The 16,992-nt window shown below is 42.4% G+C and overlaps 1 protein-coding gene across 8 annotated transcripts; it reads right to left on the bottom strand.

The window, feature by feature from the left end:
- Positions 1 to 3,382: 3,382 nt before the first annotated feature.
- On the bottom strand, positions 3,383 to 15,583 carry boka (BCL2 family apoptosis regulator BOK a). Of its 8 annotated transcripts, none has more exons than XM_061240294.1 (7): positions 15,487 to 15,583; positions 14,329 to 14,436; positions 13,782 to 13,851; positions 13,500 to 13,697; positions 11,785 to 11,913; positions 6,136 to 6,299; positions 3,383 to 4,239 (listed from the first exon to the last, which is right to left on the bottom strand). In XM_061240294.1, exons 2-7 carry the CDS (start codon positions 14,404 to 14,406, stop codon positions 4,114 to 4,116), a joined length of 765 nt encoding a protein of 254 aa, XP_061096278.1. In that variant the 5' UTR covers positions 14,407 to 14,436; positions 15,487 to 15,583; the 3' UTR covers positions 3,383 to 4,113. The 8 variants fall into 8 exon arrangements, with proteins under 8 accessions (XP_061096278.1, XP_061096273.1, XP_061096277.1 ...); XM_061240289.1 differs by lacking the exon at positions 15,487 to 15,583 and adding an exon at positions 15,024 to 15,116; XM_061240293.1 differs by lacking the exon at positions 15,487 to 15,583 and adding an exon at positions 14,966 to 14,986.
- Positions 15,584 to 16,992: the final 1,409 nt, after the last annotated feature.

Genomic DNA, 16,992 nt, shown 5'->3' with positions numbered 1-16,992 from the left:
CTTTGTTTTTTTGGGGTTTTTTTTTCATTTTCCTCTGCAATCGCTGTGTTGTTCTCGAACAGCATGGGTTGGGCTTGATTCTGTCTCTCTCGTTATTTCCTTGTCACCTTTGACGCTTTGATGGTCATGGAGTTGACAATTCTGCATCATGTCAAGATGGCCAGATTACAGTTTGCCTCAAAGTAAATGGTAAATGGTAAACGGTTGGCATTTATATAGCGCCTTTATCCAAAGCGCTGTACAATTAATGCTTCTCATTCACCCATTCATACACACACTCACACACCAATGGCGATTGGCTGCCATGCAAGGCGCCAACCAGCTCGTCAGGAGCATTTAGGGGTTAGGTGTCTTGCTCAGGGATACTTCGACACAGCCCGGGCGGGGGATCAAACCGACAATCCCAGACGACTGCTCTTACTGAGCCATGTCGCTCCAAGTACTTAAAAGAGCAACCACAGTTCTGGAAAAAGGTCTTGTGGACAGATGAGATGAAGATAAACTTAGAATGATGGCATGAGCAAAGTATGGAGGAGAGAAGGAACTGGCCAATCCAATGCATACCAAAACAGAATATACTAAACATGACTACTTTCTTTTACATAGCATTGCTGTGTCCCAAACATTATGAAATGGGTGGATTATGTATAAACACTGCTATAATTTCTACATGGTGAAACAAAAATGTATAACAATGCCCTTTGTTAAAATCTGACAAAGTGCACTTTAACCACATGCAATTTTTTTTTTACAAATCTAAAATTGTGGAGTGCAGTGGCAAATAAATAAATGATCGGTGTTTGTCCCAAACATGTATATTTTTGTAGATTTTCCCATCTATTCCTGTGTGGGGATTAAAACCAGACTCTGAGCTATTGGGTCTGGGTCCTTCATGACATCAAGAATTACCTGACCTAATGGCCAAAAACCAGTTTAGTCTCACTGCATATCTCCACTCATAGTTTCATGAGATTTGTATATAGAGATGTGTAGCATGTGGCAGCATGGTGATGCAGTGGAAAACACCGTCACCATAACAACAGTATCTTGGGTTCAGATCCCACCTGGGGCCTTTCTATGTCATGTTTACATACATTTTGTTGAGGAGGAAGCTGGGGTGGTGAGGTTGTCCAGAGTCCAGACCATCCTGACATTGTTTGCAATACAGATGTTATGTCTGAGTTGAAATGCGTGCCATTATAGTTATTTACATTACTTTGAATAGATATTTGGTGAATGTGTAGTGGATACATCCTTCTGTGATAATGTATTGCTATTTCAACTATTTCCAGCTGCTTCAGTTACTTTAAGGAACACATTTGGAAGGATTTTTGACTAATCCTCAATGCAGATCTTTGCAAGATCCTTCACATTCTTGGGTTTACACTTATCTCTTACTTACACTGACCTCTTCAGATCAGCCCACAGGTTTTCAATTGGATTGAGGTCCAGTGCCTGAGATGGCCATTGCAGAACATTGTTGTTACAAAAATCATTTCTGTGTGGATTTTGAGGTGATTTGGGTCATTATCTCACTGTAAAGTCCAACTACGACCAAGTCTTAGTCTTCTGGTAGAGGCAACCAGATTTCCAGCCAGAATTACCTGATACTTGGTGGAATCCATTATGCCATTAATTTTAAACAGTGCCTCGACATCTGGAATTAAAACAGCCCAAAAATATAACTGACCCATCACCATTATTTCATTGTGTGTATGAGGAGCCTCTCCTCGTGCGTGTCTATTTCGATGCCAAACATGCCGATGCTGTAACTGACCAAAACATTCCATTTTCCATATCTCATTTGGTCATTTAAATTACGATTGAATGAAGGGGCAGTCTTCAGATGAGACCCAATTTAATTAATAAAGAGTCTCAAAATGAATGATTCTAATTATAATTGTTACAATCTGATGCCTACTTTCTTTATTTATTTTCTATTGTATATAAACTAATCCAAGGAATAGAAAGTCTGCATTTGCATACTTATGAGACATATTATTCACGTCCAAAAATCCAATGTGTATGAACACTGCAGTTCAAATTGCACAGCTGCAGTTGGGACGCATCAGATTCTCACGGTGGGAATCCTATTTGTTTGCCATTTTGTCTTGCACTTTGACTTTCCTGTCAAAGATAGCAAGATATATTTAACAGGACATTTGTATGTACAAACCATGCTTGTATGGGTCATTTTCAAAATGCTAACATTTCTGGAAAAGCAAGCAGTACAGTATCTTAAACCGCCAAAACTAGTGTACTAAACTCTAGTGTTATATAAATATCAGGAAGTGAGTTGATAATTTTCAGACAAGAAACTTATTTGCAGTATAAAGAACTAGAGAAATACAAGTAATAATAATATTAAGTGTGCACTATTGTCTTGAAAGGAGAGTACAAACAGGATCTAATCAGGACAGAAAGTGGAAGGTCCAGAGGCACAACAGCGCATGAGGACAAGTACATGAGACTCTAAAGAAACAGAGACCTCCCAGGTCTTCTACTGGCAGCTTCATCATACAGTACACACCAAATATTGGTTTCATCTGCAACAGTGAAATGACGACTCCCGGATGCTTGCCTTCTTTGTGTTCTTTTGCCTATTTTCTTTCTTCTTGTTTGCCAGTTTCAGAAGTGGCTTTTTCTTTGATACTCTGCCTGTAAGGCCTGTATCTCAGAATTCACTGATGCAGATTAAACTAATATTTGGTGGGTAGTGTTCAATGATGCCGCTAGCTGTTGACCTGTGAGGCGTGTTCCTCAAACTAGTCTCTGATGTACATGTACAGTTGTGCATCTGGGCCTTCCATTTAGTTTCCTTCCTGGGTAGATCAAATTTGCCCTCTTCTTTCAAGACACTAGTGCACATGTTTGTATGAAATCAGTTTCTTGGTAATGTCAAACATGAAATGGACTCAACTGAACAATTGACTCAAGAGAAAGCAGCTTCTTTTTTAGGACATTTTTATATCAAAATTGAACTTGCCACTACTAGACAGTGTAGCAAATGAAAGAAATATATTTCTTTCTTTGCTTCATTAAACAGCACAATTTTCAGCTGTGCTTAATATAATGTGCAAGTAGCCCATTATTTTGCTAATGGGCTACTATTTTGCGAGTACCAAATTAGCATGATTACATAAAAACAAGGTAACCGTAAGTAATGGGTGTCATTTCAAACACTAATAGTAATTTTACTGTATTTTGGTCAATTTAATGCTACCTTTGGTCAATTTAATGCTACCAATTTAGTGCCAATTTATTTCAAAACAAACATATCTCAACTGATTGCCAACTTTTGAAAGGTAGTGTTTTATACATCGCTTTTCTAGAAACTCAAATTGCTTTCGCCAGTTGTCTAGACTACTACAAAAACGACCAATTGTTTAAAATGTTTAAAATGTATATTTTATTGGAGACATGCTGTGTAGGATACCAGGTGTGTGGTTTTACAGTTATTCACAGAATAAAATTCATTTGAAATAAAGACAAACATTCACCAATCAACTTCCTTATAGAGGCCTGTTGGTCATAATCACACTGTTCTGCGAAAGCATCCCAGTGGAAAAAAAAGGAAAGCTGTCTTCTAAAGAGTCAGCAGATTAGTCTTCATGTTACATCCCCCTTAACATGCATGTAAAGACTTGTTGCAGATGACCTGGATTTAAACCAAACCCCAGGTGCTCCAGTCTTCCAAGGTCAGTCTTATCAGCCTCTCCCCATGGTGTAATCGCCCTCTGGGAACAAAGGTGTTCACAAGCTCCCTCAGTGGGCTGCCTGAGCAACTCTACCAGATAGAAGTCTCCAAGTCTCACTCATTTCCATCTCTATAAGAGAGTCACACGAGTCGCGTCCAATGAAATGAAAACTCCTGCCGTGCAAAAGCAAAACGGTGACTAACGTATGCTTGGGTTCCATGTCAGGGGTAGCAGCAGGAAGCTAAGTGAGTAGTTGAGCGGCATCTCCTGCGCCGGGTTCATACGAGGACCCCTGTCTTCATACAGAGTGGTGTGGGGTGAGCCAGGGCGGATGTGAAGTGTCGGAGTCACGGTCTTCAGCAGTGACGAGGGGGCAGAGGCCTGTGTGCGGTGCCGTCCGCCACCGACCACGCCCTCACCGATCACGCAACAGGTAGAAGACCACGGCCTTCAGGAAGTGGACGCAGGTGCAGGCGGCCGACACTAACCAGTGAGAGCGGAACCTGGGGTCGGTGTTCACCACACACTTTGTGATGTCGGCCTATGGGAAGAGAACGGAGGAGGCTGCATTCAAATACTGTTTTCACAAAACCGCAATGCCCAGACCCAACAATAGGCCCTTATGGCAGTGGCAGCCATTCCTGGTTGAGGTAATCAACACTACATTTCAGAGAGAATTTTCATCCAGTCGCTTTGCATCAATATTAGTAATGAACACCAGGAACATGGGGGTCTTTAAATGGTCACCAGTGACTCATATAAAATAGTGCATAAAAACTCTATAATCAGAAGTAATATAGTCATGTTTAGGTCTCCGTAACCAAATATTCAAAACAGTTGTTTAAGTACATTCCACGTTGGAGTCAGCAGAATGTTGTACATGGATAATAGTGATAATGCACAAGTACGTGACAGGAAATCCAAACATTCTTATCTGAACACCACATTTCACCACAAATTGCCGACTAAAGTTCAAGTTGATAATAATAAAACAGGACAGGAAATAAGGCATATACACTGAACCGCACTCACAACTACAGGAAACTTCCCAGAACTACAGCAATGTTACCAGCAGATGATATGTAATAAGTGATATGTAAGAAACTGTCCAACTAGAATTGGTGATAGAAATATTTTTCGGGTCTAAAACCAGCCAAGAATAAAAAGAAAAACTATGAAAGATTGACAAAGGTTCAAATCGACTTACATTTTGCCTTTCTGGCATACGTGCAAAAATAATGCAGTGTCACATTGTATGATGCTTTGTTAGCTGTCGATCGGTATGAGATCCTCCTATGTGAGCTCAGCGGAGCAAAAACAATCTTTAATCTAGGGTTTGGTTTTAATTACTCTGCCTGCGGGCTCTAAATGGGCTAATGGAGCCTTCCTGTGTCGTTCGCTTTGTTCTCTGACCCGCTCCGCGTGTTCTGCGAGCAGAACACACCGAGCTTCCAGGCACCCCTCACGCTCTCTGTAGGGCACAACAATTAAGACCTCTGTGGCCTTGTGGATTTTTATCATGTTTCCTGTGCATCAATATTAACCCCCGCCGTTCGCTCCTTTCCGCGGTGCCTCGATTCAAACTACGGGTCCGCTTCTATATATAACCATTATAAACGAGGAGACAGGCCAGACCGTGTGAAGAAGGCCAGCCTTGTGATAATAAAATGAATAATTCCAGCCGTAGCAACGGCGGTGGCGGCGGCGGCTCTAGGTGACGGGGGACGGAGGACGTGTTCTGGGTTTTGTCTCTCGCTCCAGCTCTGTAACTGTCAAGTCAGCACATTTGGGGCGTTCACCTTCACTGTAAATTCCAGGGATTACTCTCGCAGCCAACTAGTCAAAACCAGCTTGACGAAGCACAGGCGCGGCAATCGAAAGGTACAAGGAAACTACACGGCCCTGCGACCAGCACTTTTCATTCAAGAGCTTTCCCACAGTCTACTGTTAGTCTCGAGCCCTTCCCGGCGAGTCCCTCCGGGGCACAAATAATTGGAGTGGGGAGCGCGCGGGCATCCGAAAGTTCAACAAAAACAAACAGGAGAAACGGCCAAGGCCACGCCTTCGGGGACACAGAGGCCAGGCGTATGCTGGGGCAAGATTCAGCGGCAAGTGTCAGCTGAAAAAACACAAAGAAAAACAATAACATGAGGGTTTCCACCGCACACAGAGACGGCTGAAGGATGGATGCATGCCATCTGAAAAGCTGCAACACTGAGAATGACAGGGCCTGACTACCATACACTACTGCATCTCTACATCCGATATATACAGCCGGATACTCTCTGTATATATTGTATATACCAACAGCTAAATCAGCTGCAGTCTCTGCCACTGAACGCAAGGTAAGCATTCCCACGACAGCCCACAGTTCCCCCACAGAGGTGCCCTAAACAGCAAAGGAGATTTGTTTCCATGGCTACGGTGGGATACTTACCCAGCCGCCCCTCCTCTTCAGCCAAGAGACCAGGCTCTTGCGCACAAACTCGCCCAGGCAGTCGACGATGGTGTGGACCATGGCGGGGTGGCCATGTCGTACGCAGTCTACTGCCAGGGCGCCCGCCACCGCGTACAGGGACACCACTTTCCCCCACGTGACACCTGTGGATGAGAGCCAACACAGTGAGACGCTGCTACCCTGTAATGCCTCCCAGCAGTAGAGCATGAAGCCTGGCTACCCTCTATTGTAAACACAGTGATTAGGCCTCTTTGCTATCAGTTTGCATGCGAAATGCAATTACCCAGTGTGTACATTCCTTACCGTTCCTGAAGGGTGTTTGCAGAGAAAGTGTGGAGATATGCCATTCCTTTCAGTAACTTGAGCCCATGACGTGTCCGTTTTTCTTTATAACAAAATCATACACAGCAATGACTCACTCGAGAGTCTCAATTCCACTTTGTGCAGCTTGTGTACCAAAACATTCATGTTCAACATTCATGTTAAACTTATGTTTGTGTTAAATTATGGTAAGATTGCAATTAAGTTTTAAAAAAGGTTTAATAAAACCAGCTGCGTGCAAATGTTTACACTTCGCCCGAACGGGGTGGTCAGCCTCAGGGGAACCCGCTGCCTTTATTCTCAACCTTGCAACCCCGCAGAGGCTTTCCATAAGGCATTTCCCCCCGCCCTTACAGTGGAGCATTCCCGGTTGCGTAATGCTCTGTGAGGCCACGGCCCAATAAAGCAATTAAACTGTTCTGTGTCAACCCAGGAATGCAGGCTCATGACAATCGTATGAGGTCAGCAGTTTCCATGTGTTAGCAGGGCTTTGCCACTGGTTAGAGCGCGCGCGTCGGTCTCAGCCAGAACCATGCCTTCCCGGGCTGCGTGTGCAATTCCAGACAGTCAAGGGTCCGCAAACCCCTTTTTTGTCTGCGGTTTCCTTCATTAAGGGAACGCGAGTGTTTTGGAACTCCGGCGGCAGGCGAGCATTCACCCGCCAACGATCCCCAGAGGAAATATGAAAACACGAACACATCAGGCTTTAAAAGGAGGCACACTCTTAGTGTAATAATATCCCATATTTGGGCACAGTCCCTTTCCCAGACTGCAGACCTTTATCAAGTTTATGTGTTTATTTGAAATGGCCAATTGATCTAATTGACCATATATGGTAGGGAGTTCATACAAAGAAAAGAAGGATTCTTTCAACAGGACACGGTCGTTTTTCTCTAGATATCCAATCCTGTGTCAGAGCGTATCATATTTCCAGTAAACCTTGTTGTCATGGCTACAAACATTTCTGTGGGTTTTCAGGCAATCTACCACAGGAAACCATTTCCAAAGAACAGATTATAATTCTTGGGGTGCCCTCATGGATAGATGAGTCTTTCTCTGCCTGGGGTGGCACCTTTACTGCGGTTAATAGCTTTTACCATCATCCAGCCACTCTGATATATCTTCTATATCTCCTATATCTTCAGTGGTAATGAGACCTAATGTAAACTCACCGTGTTCCGAACAGAATACGGGGAAGCGGCTGCTTCCACCAGCAGTTAATGTCGGTTCAATTGTAGGTTTATGATTATGGTTGCTTATTGACTATCCCAGACGAAAACACGTTGATTGATGTGAATTGGACGGAAGACTGCGTTAGCTCACAATGGTCTGAACACCGCCGTGTAAGCCTGCCCACTTCGTAGTCTCTCTGCAGCAACAGCTTCCCCACTACAATGTCACAGTGGAGAACGATTACCATGTCACTGTGTGCTGAAATGGATCGGGAATGTGACTCGTTTTATGAAAATGGAAGGAATTATACTCTACACACACACAGAAACTGAAGCTGATCTGGAAGTAATTTTTTTAGCTATTCGTTATGAAGGTTGCACTGTTTGGAACATGGTGAGCTAACCTGGTGTTCAGAACACAGCAATCTAACCTGGTGTTCAGAACACAGCGATCTAACCTGGGTTCAGAACACGGCGAGCTAACCTGGGTTCAGAACACGGCAAGCTAACCTGGTGTTCAGAACACGGCGAGTTTACACAAGTACAGACCTCTAATCCCATGTCTGCACACACTAGCCTTCACAAGCTCCACTCAGGCCTCTAATCAAAGGCAGATTGACCACATGCATTCCACGTCCACAGAGAGGAGTCCATTTTCGCAAGTTCTCGGTGAGAGGAACCGACATTCAGGACAGGTCTTGTGGGTTAAGTGAACCCAACAGTGGGAGTGACGAAACAAAATGAAGAGTGGGCGAGAGCTTCCAGCACAGGGCCAGATGTAAACACTGTGGTCGAGGCAAATCGAAACCTGCAGCCTCCCACGGCTTCCTCTTCAGAACAGGGCAGGTGGGGAGGAGAGGCGGTAGACTAGACATAGCAACAGGCTCCATGGGGCTGGGGCTGTGGCTTTGTAGTAGCAAGTCAAGAAGGAAATGGTCATATGATTCTCTTGCACGTGAGACACAGAGGAACTCATTTAGCAACCGTATGACCATTTGTATTCAAATCATTAGAGCGAGACACAAATACCAAAGAAAATGGAGTGTATCCTCTGCAGTCTGTATCTGCATTTTGTGATTGGGAACAGTCAAGAACGACATTTGTACTCGTCCATTTATATATGCAGTCAATCTATAGGATTCCTTGCTTGTAATTGCCGTTCCTGCCAACTAATACTTTCTGATAATACTGATAGACTATTATTCTTTTTAGCATTCTAGTGCTGACATTTCCTTCCTTTTTCTGCTTATCAAACTGTAAAGGCTGGATGCAATGTGCAGTCACCATGACACGCCTCTCAGTGGTCTGTTCTTCCCGCTTGCATACATCAGGAACTATGTTAAAAAATGGCAATCTTCGAAGCAACAATGCGGTCATGCGGTCAGGTCAGGCAACACCAAGTTCCGGTTGTGTACACAATGCTGGGACATAAACCCTGCTGCACTTATGAGCAATGGTAGTGACAAGGAAAGAAAACAAAAGTTCCAGCCAAACTCTCCTATTCAGATAAGATCACTCGGCACTCTTCGGCGGTCTGAAGCAGGTTGTTTGAAGAAGTTCACACTCAGCAAAGCTACAGAAAGATATACATGTTGGAGGGGGCACGGACGTCATGGGCATCGTTTGGAGCACCATGGGGATCATGCCACACCCAGAGGTGTGCAAGCCAGCTCAGTAAATGTCCATGGATGAGGGATCTGCTATGGCGTCACTATTTCTGTTAGGAGTGTCCTTTAAATCCACAGCTGTTCCACCGGCTGTTCATAATTTGTCTTCCATTGGCTATTTGGCTTCTAAAGACAGTAGATCCCCACATCATGGAGCAGGGTCGGAATAGAATTTAAACATCACTGTTTTCATGTAGCCAAAGCATTAGCTGAAGGGAGATGTTTTTAGACTATGTTTGCTCTTCTGAATTACCATTGGACCAAGAGGGCCAAGCTATTCTACATCCCCAACAAAACTGGCCAGAACTGCAGTAGTGGTTATAGTACATACAGTCAGTGATCACTTTAATAGGTAGACCTGTACACCAGCTTGTTAAAGGATTAACATGGTGTTTGGTCACACTTCCTTGGTTTTTATATGCTATTTGCCCAAAGGGCATTGAAGAAAGACAATGAAAGTATTAAATATGTCTGCACTTTAGTTTTAGAGAAATAGGCATGTTAAACTTATTGTACTATTTTCAACCGGTTGAGAATGTTCTCCTCATGCGTCACAAGAGGATGACCACTCCCTTATCCACACAGTTTGCACCACTGGCCTACAGGCAAGACAATGCAAATATTTGACAAACGTTAGGGTTTAGTTAAATTAGCACCTATTAAGGATGATTAAACTATTTCTGGTTATATTAATTTAGCCAGCTAGCTAGTTTGATTTCATAAGGAGGTTATATTTGTGCTTTTATCTTAACTTGGCTAGCTAGCCAGCAACATTATTGGAGTCAGCGTCCTTACCTTAATTACCGATAGTTAGTCAGTTAGTGAGCTCGTGAAAATTCAGTCTCCCAAGATGTGCGTGTATCATGGAAATAGCTAACAAAATAGTAACAAAAAACAATGTGTGGTGCACGTGTGGGGGCATGTTAAACATGTCTATCAATCATAGCTAAGTGTTTGACAGTTTGGCTGAACTTTTATAGTGGGAAATTTAAGCTTAGAAAAATAAGTTTTTAAATACATTGAAATGACTAATGAATAATAAAAAAATGCACATTTGTTTTGTTGTTGCCTATAGACAATTGGCAAGTGTCACATTCAACCACCATGTTAATCCTTTAATGCAAATATTTAATCAGCCAATCATGTGGCAGCAACTAAATGCATAAAGGCATGCTGACGTGGTCAAAGGTTCAGCTGTTTGTCAGACCAAATGTCAGAATGAGGATGAAATGTGATCTAAGTGACTTTGACCGTGGAATGATTGCCAGGCAGGGTGGTTTGATTATCTCAAGAACTGCTGATCTCCTGGGATTTTCACACACAACAGTCTGCAGTTTGCAGAGAATTGCAAAAAACTAAAAACATCAAGCAAGTGGCAGTTCTGCGAGAGAGGTCAGTGGAGAAGGGCCAGACTGGTCGAAGCTGACAGGAAGGTGACAGTAACTGTAAATAACCACGCATTACAACAGCAGTATGCACAAGAGCCTCTCTGAACATACAACGCGTCAAACCTCTAAGTGGATAGGCAACAGCAGCAGAAGACTTAATAAGTCTAAAAATTAAGTCTAATAAATACCTAAGTAAAGTGCTCGCTGAGTGTAGGTTATAGGTCCCTCAGCAACAAGAAGGATTGTGCAAAGAAATATTGATTGTGCAGAAAGCAGAAATTCCATAGTTCTCTTGGGATTCTCCCCGAGACAGCTCCTGACTACGACAGCACTGTCTGAATGTGTACATGAAAATGTCTGGACTGGACAAGTTTTTATCTTGGAACAATGTCCGTTGCTTCCCATAAATCAGATTAAATGTTAAGAAAACCTGCTTGTACTGGAATAAGGCTCTTAAGATCTATGGGTATTTTGGCCATTTTGTTTCACCAGTCTTCAGCAAGATCTTCAGCGGCTGCTTAACTGAAAAATATTCAGCATAAGCCGACTGCTTGGGAGGAAAGACCAACTGTTCAAAATGCTCGTGGGCACATATCTTGTTGATCTTCCAAAATTCTACTTCCATCAAGAGCAATTCTAAATCCACCTACACAGTACCACCATTTCTTCCAAGTGTACGCATCCAGTATGATAGAGATCTGAGTATGCTGCAGATTTATAACAACAATTAATAGGGTAATTAAGTTCTGCCGGCATTCACTTTGCAGCAAGTTTACCAGTGGAATCTTTAAAAGCTGAGAATTAGAAGGAGTTTTTAGATAATGAGCTTCAAAAATTCCAAAGTGAATGGGCAAGCAGATACGACTCATAATTTTTCCATAGTTTTAAACAGTATTTTTGTATAAAATTTCACACATGTATTTACTTCCCTATAAACAACATATTTATGACACCACCTCATTTTTGACAAAAATGTCAGTTAGAACCGTCTAATTCTCAGCTCACGATACCTTGAAAATTACAAAATAACAGAAGATGCGCTTGTATACAGATACAGATGGTTCCGCTGAACAGGCTTACCAGTGGAGAAGATCTCGGAGGCCACGGCGAGGAAGGCATCGGACACCACGCTCTCAGAGGCCACAGAGATGTTCAGCTGCCGTGCCACGTTGCGGTAAACGTTGGGCCGTAGGTACTCCAGCTCGTCGCCTGAGGAACGGGGAGCATGGAGGGAACGAGCTGATGAGCAGGCACTCCACTGCAGACCCACAGAAATTCAAAGCAGGCAAAGGGGCAGCCTGTAGCATAGTGGTTAAGGTACATGACTAGGACCCGCAAGGTTGGTGGTTCAATCCTGGGTGGAGCCACAATAAGATCCGCACAGCTGTTGAGCCCTTGAGCAAGGCCCTTAACCTAAGTAGCTTTGGTTGAAAGCTAAAGAACATGCAATGTAATGCAAAGAAACTCATCCAGTAGGATGATGATGTATGATACAGGCTCCCTGAAGGTTAACTTTGTTTATCTGAGGGTTTTCTTGTATAAATTAGGCACCCCCACACAAGGGAAAAAATGAACAAGCAACTCAAAAACAGGAAAAAAAGTAGTGGTGGTTATGTGACAAATAGCTAATTATTTCATTATTTCCGAGACATCACTAAACACAATCCATTTGAAACACTCCAGAAATTGCAAAAATATCTTGTTCTGTATTTCGATGTTCTCATTCATGGTCGACTGCATGGTGTCCACAGCCTCTCAAGCAAATGCGTAAAGCAATTTAACTAGCGTTGCCAATGGTATAAGTCTGCGGAGAAGGTGAAAGAAGGATCATATGGAATGGTTAACAGACATTCTCAAACAGTCATTCAAAGTCAGGTGGGCTACCTGAAGCATTCATAGAAAACGTATCCTGGTGGTCTTGCTCACCCGACAGACTACTCTATTTTCAGGAGAGAATGTTTTTTGTGCAGCAGTTTGGTGCACATGACAACATGGATGACCACATGTTTCTTTAATCAACTGTCTTGAACCACTTATTGAACTGGAAAATTCCACACAAGATGTTGGGGAAGGCACGACGGAATACAATTGCAAAGTATTCACCAGAGAAAATATTTTGGAGACTGTAAAAATAGCTTAACTAAAAATGAACATCACCTATACAGTACATGCAATGAATCATCGGTGTGTTGGGTAAAGAGAGTTTTGGCATGATGCTGAAAACTGTCAATCCAAACAAAAAGATCTGCTTTTCTCACAGTGACAGTGCAAGAAAACAAATGCCATTGGTGGATCTTGCACAATTTCTCCTCATGCACAGCACAGCGGGTGATTGCGTACAAGGCACGGAAGGCAGACAATGACCATCAAGCAGAAGGTTCGGAAAACTCCAGTCAACACATGCCTCTAAACTGGTCTTGATCATTAGAACACAACATATGCAAATGTTTTAAGATCAAACAGTCTCCAATACTACAGGATATGTGGCAGCATGCACGATATTTCATTTATAACAGATGTGTCAGCAAGAATGTGTCAAACCAAGGGTGTTTGTGGCAGAAAAGTAAAAAGGACGATATGACTGCCGGCCATACAGAATTTGTGAAGGTGCAAAATGGCGTTGCACAAATATCTTTAATTTCGTTTTGTGTTTAAATACGTTTCATGTATTCTGTGGGATTCGGTCTCTCTTTAGTGGGTGGTAATTTGGTGCAGAGATATAGAAATGGAAGGTGTCTAAGAAACCGTAGTTTATAGGCTACATCTGAAAAAAATTACATTGAACTTTGACTTACCTAACCAGAGAAGAACTGACGATACCTCTCCTTGCGGTCCTCCCGATGCCGCCAAGCTTTGTTCGGATTTGGACCAGCCTATACCAGCCCGATTAAGCCTAGAGTGAATGTAGTCTCTGCACAGCGCCTTGGCCTGCGACACCAGTTCTTTGTCAGTCGGGGAGCGGTCGAACACCTCCATCACTTCAGCTGCGAACACTGAAGAGCGGCGCAACATCTCCATGCCCTTCATATGCAGCCAAATACAAAGAACTACCAGCCCCAAACCTCCACCTTAATCACCGTGTATGGTCTTCTGTATCACCACGTTTTCCCTACACAGGGGGCGTTTCCCACAAAGAGTAAGGTCTCCCTGCAGAAGAGATGCATTTACGTTAGCCTCAGATTAATTTCCACGTTTCCATAGGCTACGTTATAATGTACAAAGCACCACGATGACATAAGAAAACAAAATACATAGCCTACAGTTCATTGCCTAACACACAACTAATTAGTTTAGTTTCAAAAATCTATTCCGTAGATTCCTCGGTTGATAAAACACATTTTAACAGCAATAGACAATATCTGCTTACATACAAACTATTACGAAATATTTGATAAGATATTATTCACAAGTCATGCACGATGCGCAGAAGAGTCGGTTCGCATCGGTTAATTGGCATGGCTGCTATATTTTATTTTAAACAGCAATGAGGTCAATTTAAAGTGCTTTAGCATAATGCTAGCCTACATCAACAACAAACACAACATTCCAGACAGATTAAATAGAATATACATTAAAAATGTTTAACTTTGATGTAGATGCAATTATTCCAAGTTTTTATCTTACCTCGTGAGCCCACTCAAACTGACAGGCGCCACGATGACCCGTCAGGCTATCTGCCAGGCTGCACTCTTTCAGTCTCATTGGCACATTTTCAGGGGCGTGAAACACCGCCTGAATGGTTTTGTAAAGATGAAAATAAAATGAGTTGAGGCACAATTTTTAAAAAAAAACACACAAAACGAATTGATAGCTACTCAACGTAAGGGCGTAAAACGTGTTCCATCATTAGCTCACTCGTGAAGCTATTATTAGCTAGTGTCGTTTATGAAAGTAAATTCCTAAAATCAAACTCTCCAAGACCACCAAATTCCTTATCTAGTCTACTCGCACCGTGTTGAACGTCCTATCATTTCTTGATCTGCGCTGCTAAATTTGGTTTGCAATCCATACCAGCGCCAGTGCAGAGTAAACCGTCTACCACTTTCAACTATAGTTTCCTTCTAAGGAAAATTACTCAGCTTGTTTCGGAGGCGGAGATAACGACGGTAACGTGTTCGTCGCTGCTCCGCCTTCACATATGGAGCTGTAATAAATTCATAGGTATGCCTGGTGGACAAGTAGGCTATAGATGGAATCCAGTAACCAATCAAGTAACTAATGACCTCTTGAAAAACAAATGAATTGTGATGGTGTAACATACGATCACAATGAATGATGCGGTGCGGTATAAATAGTTTCAGCGGATTTCCTATAAATACCTGGACATTTCCCCTGGACCCTCCCTCTTTCTCTGTGAAAATACCGGCACTTGGGATTTTATATGTATCATGTCTACTACACCACAGAAGATATTGCTGGTTGAAATGTCGGTGTTCAATCAGCTAAATCTAATGATCAATTAAATTCGGTTAAGTGGTTGATTGAGTGACTAAGGCTGCAATTACTTTTTCACATGGGTCATATGGGTGTTTTACAACTTTTTTCATGAAATAAATGACTTCTATATTTTAAATGTGATTTATTATTTAACTTATTTAATTTATTTAATTGTCACTCATGTATTCTATTTGTTGGGTAGGTGTGGCATGACTTGCTAAATATTTACGCTACTATTACACTTTTCACACTGATTAGAAAACATCAGCATACATGTTGCACCATTATCTGCAAGTCAAAATTCATGGAATTAAAACAGCACACAGACATGTAAGTATAAGGAACCTGTAGGGCAGCGCTACTAAACTCCACGTCCTGCGGGCCGCAATGTCTGCTGGCGTTTGCTTCAACTGTGCGGTACACCACCTGATTTCATTACCTTATTATCTGAACCAAGCAGGTCAAATAATTTGTGAAATTAGGTGGTGTAGCACAAGGTAGGAGCAAATACCCGCAGGCACTGTGGTCCACAGGACCTGGAGTTGAGTAGCGCCTCTGTAGAGAAAAGTAATAATAAATCATAATGTGTTACATTTGTGTACATTCAGTGAGCACTTTATTAGGTATTTACCAGACTTATTATTTTAGACTGATCGGTCTTCTGCTGCTGTGGCCTATCCACGTTTGATGCATTATGTGTTCAGAGATGCTCTTCTGCATACCACTGTTGTAATGTATGTTTATTTGCTTTACTTTCACCTTCCAGTCAGCTTCGACCAGTCTGGCCCTTCTCCTCTGACCTGTCTCATTAACAATGCTTTTTTGCCCACAGGGTGCTCACTGGCTGTTTTTTGTTTTTTGCACCATTCTCTACAAACTCTAAAGACTACTGTGCATGAAAAACCCCAGAGATCAGCAGTTTCTGTCTTCATGCTTTTATGCATTTAGTTTCAGCCACATGATTGGCTAATTAAATATTTGCATTAGCAAGCTGGTGTACAGGTTTACCCAATACATTGCTCACTGAGTGTAGAAGTAAAAATATCACAATTATTTTATGATAGTGTATCATGCAGATGATCCTGACTTTACAAAAATAAGTATATGGTACAATGGGGAACTTGACAAACAGCCCCTCACAGTAAGTTATGAAAAGAGAACACAAATAAGTGCTTGTTTTATCTGTGGTGTATGACTATTAGCTATATTCTGTTTTGCAGCATGCGAGAACTGACATGATTTCTAAAAGTAGTGTTTGTATGAACCCTTTCAGCTGCAAGATCACAAATACAAGTTTTGAATGTTCTTAGTTGAACATTCTAATGTGTCGGGTTTCAGGACAGAGGAACCAAAAGCAGACTTGGGGATAACATAATAGCAGGCTTTATGGACATGGGGCAGATCCAAAACGTAATCCACAAACAGGCAATGGTCGAGATCCAGGCAGACAGGTACATGTGGGGCAGGCCGAGTTAAAAGAGCCGCTGCAGGGAAGCTAGAACTGGGATGGGGAACAGAAAGATGAACTAGCAACAGGAAACTGAAAAGGACAGGTTTAAATATACTACTGATTGACAGACAATGAGACACAGGTGAGAGAAAATGGCAGAAATGGCAGGAAGGAAGTCCATATAAGGAGTGGGGAGGCGGAGACACGGAATGGGACTGCTGAAACAAATGGACGAAGGTGAGTGGAGCAGAAAACAGACTACGGAAAGCATAGAGGTAACAAAAGGCAAAAATGCAGGGGACTTAAACGTGAAACAGATAACAGAAAACACAGAACCTGACACTAATGCTGATATAACAATCACTACTGGTTCCAAAAAAACTGTCTCTTCAAAGGGCTAA

The sequence above is a fragment of the Conger conger genome, chromosome 4, assembly GCF_963514075.1.
Source record: "Conger conger chromosome 4, fConCon1.1, whole genome shotgun sequence".
In the NCBI taxonomy this organism is placed as follows: domain Eukaryota; kingdom Metazoa; phylum Chordata; class Actinopteri; order Anguilliformes; family Congridae; genus Conger; species Conger conger.
This window is presented reverse-complemented; position numbering and strand designations above follow the sequence as displayed.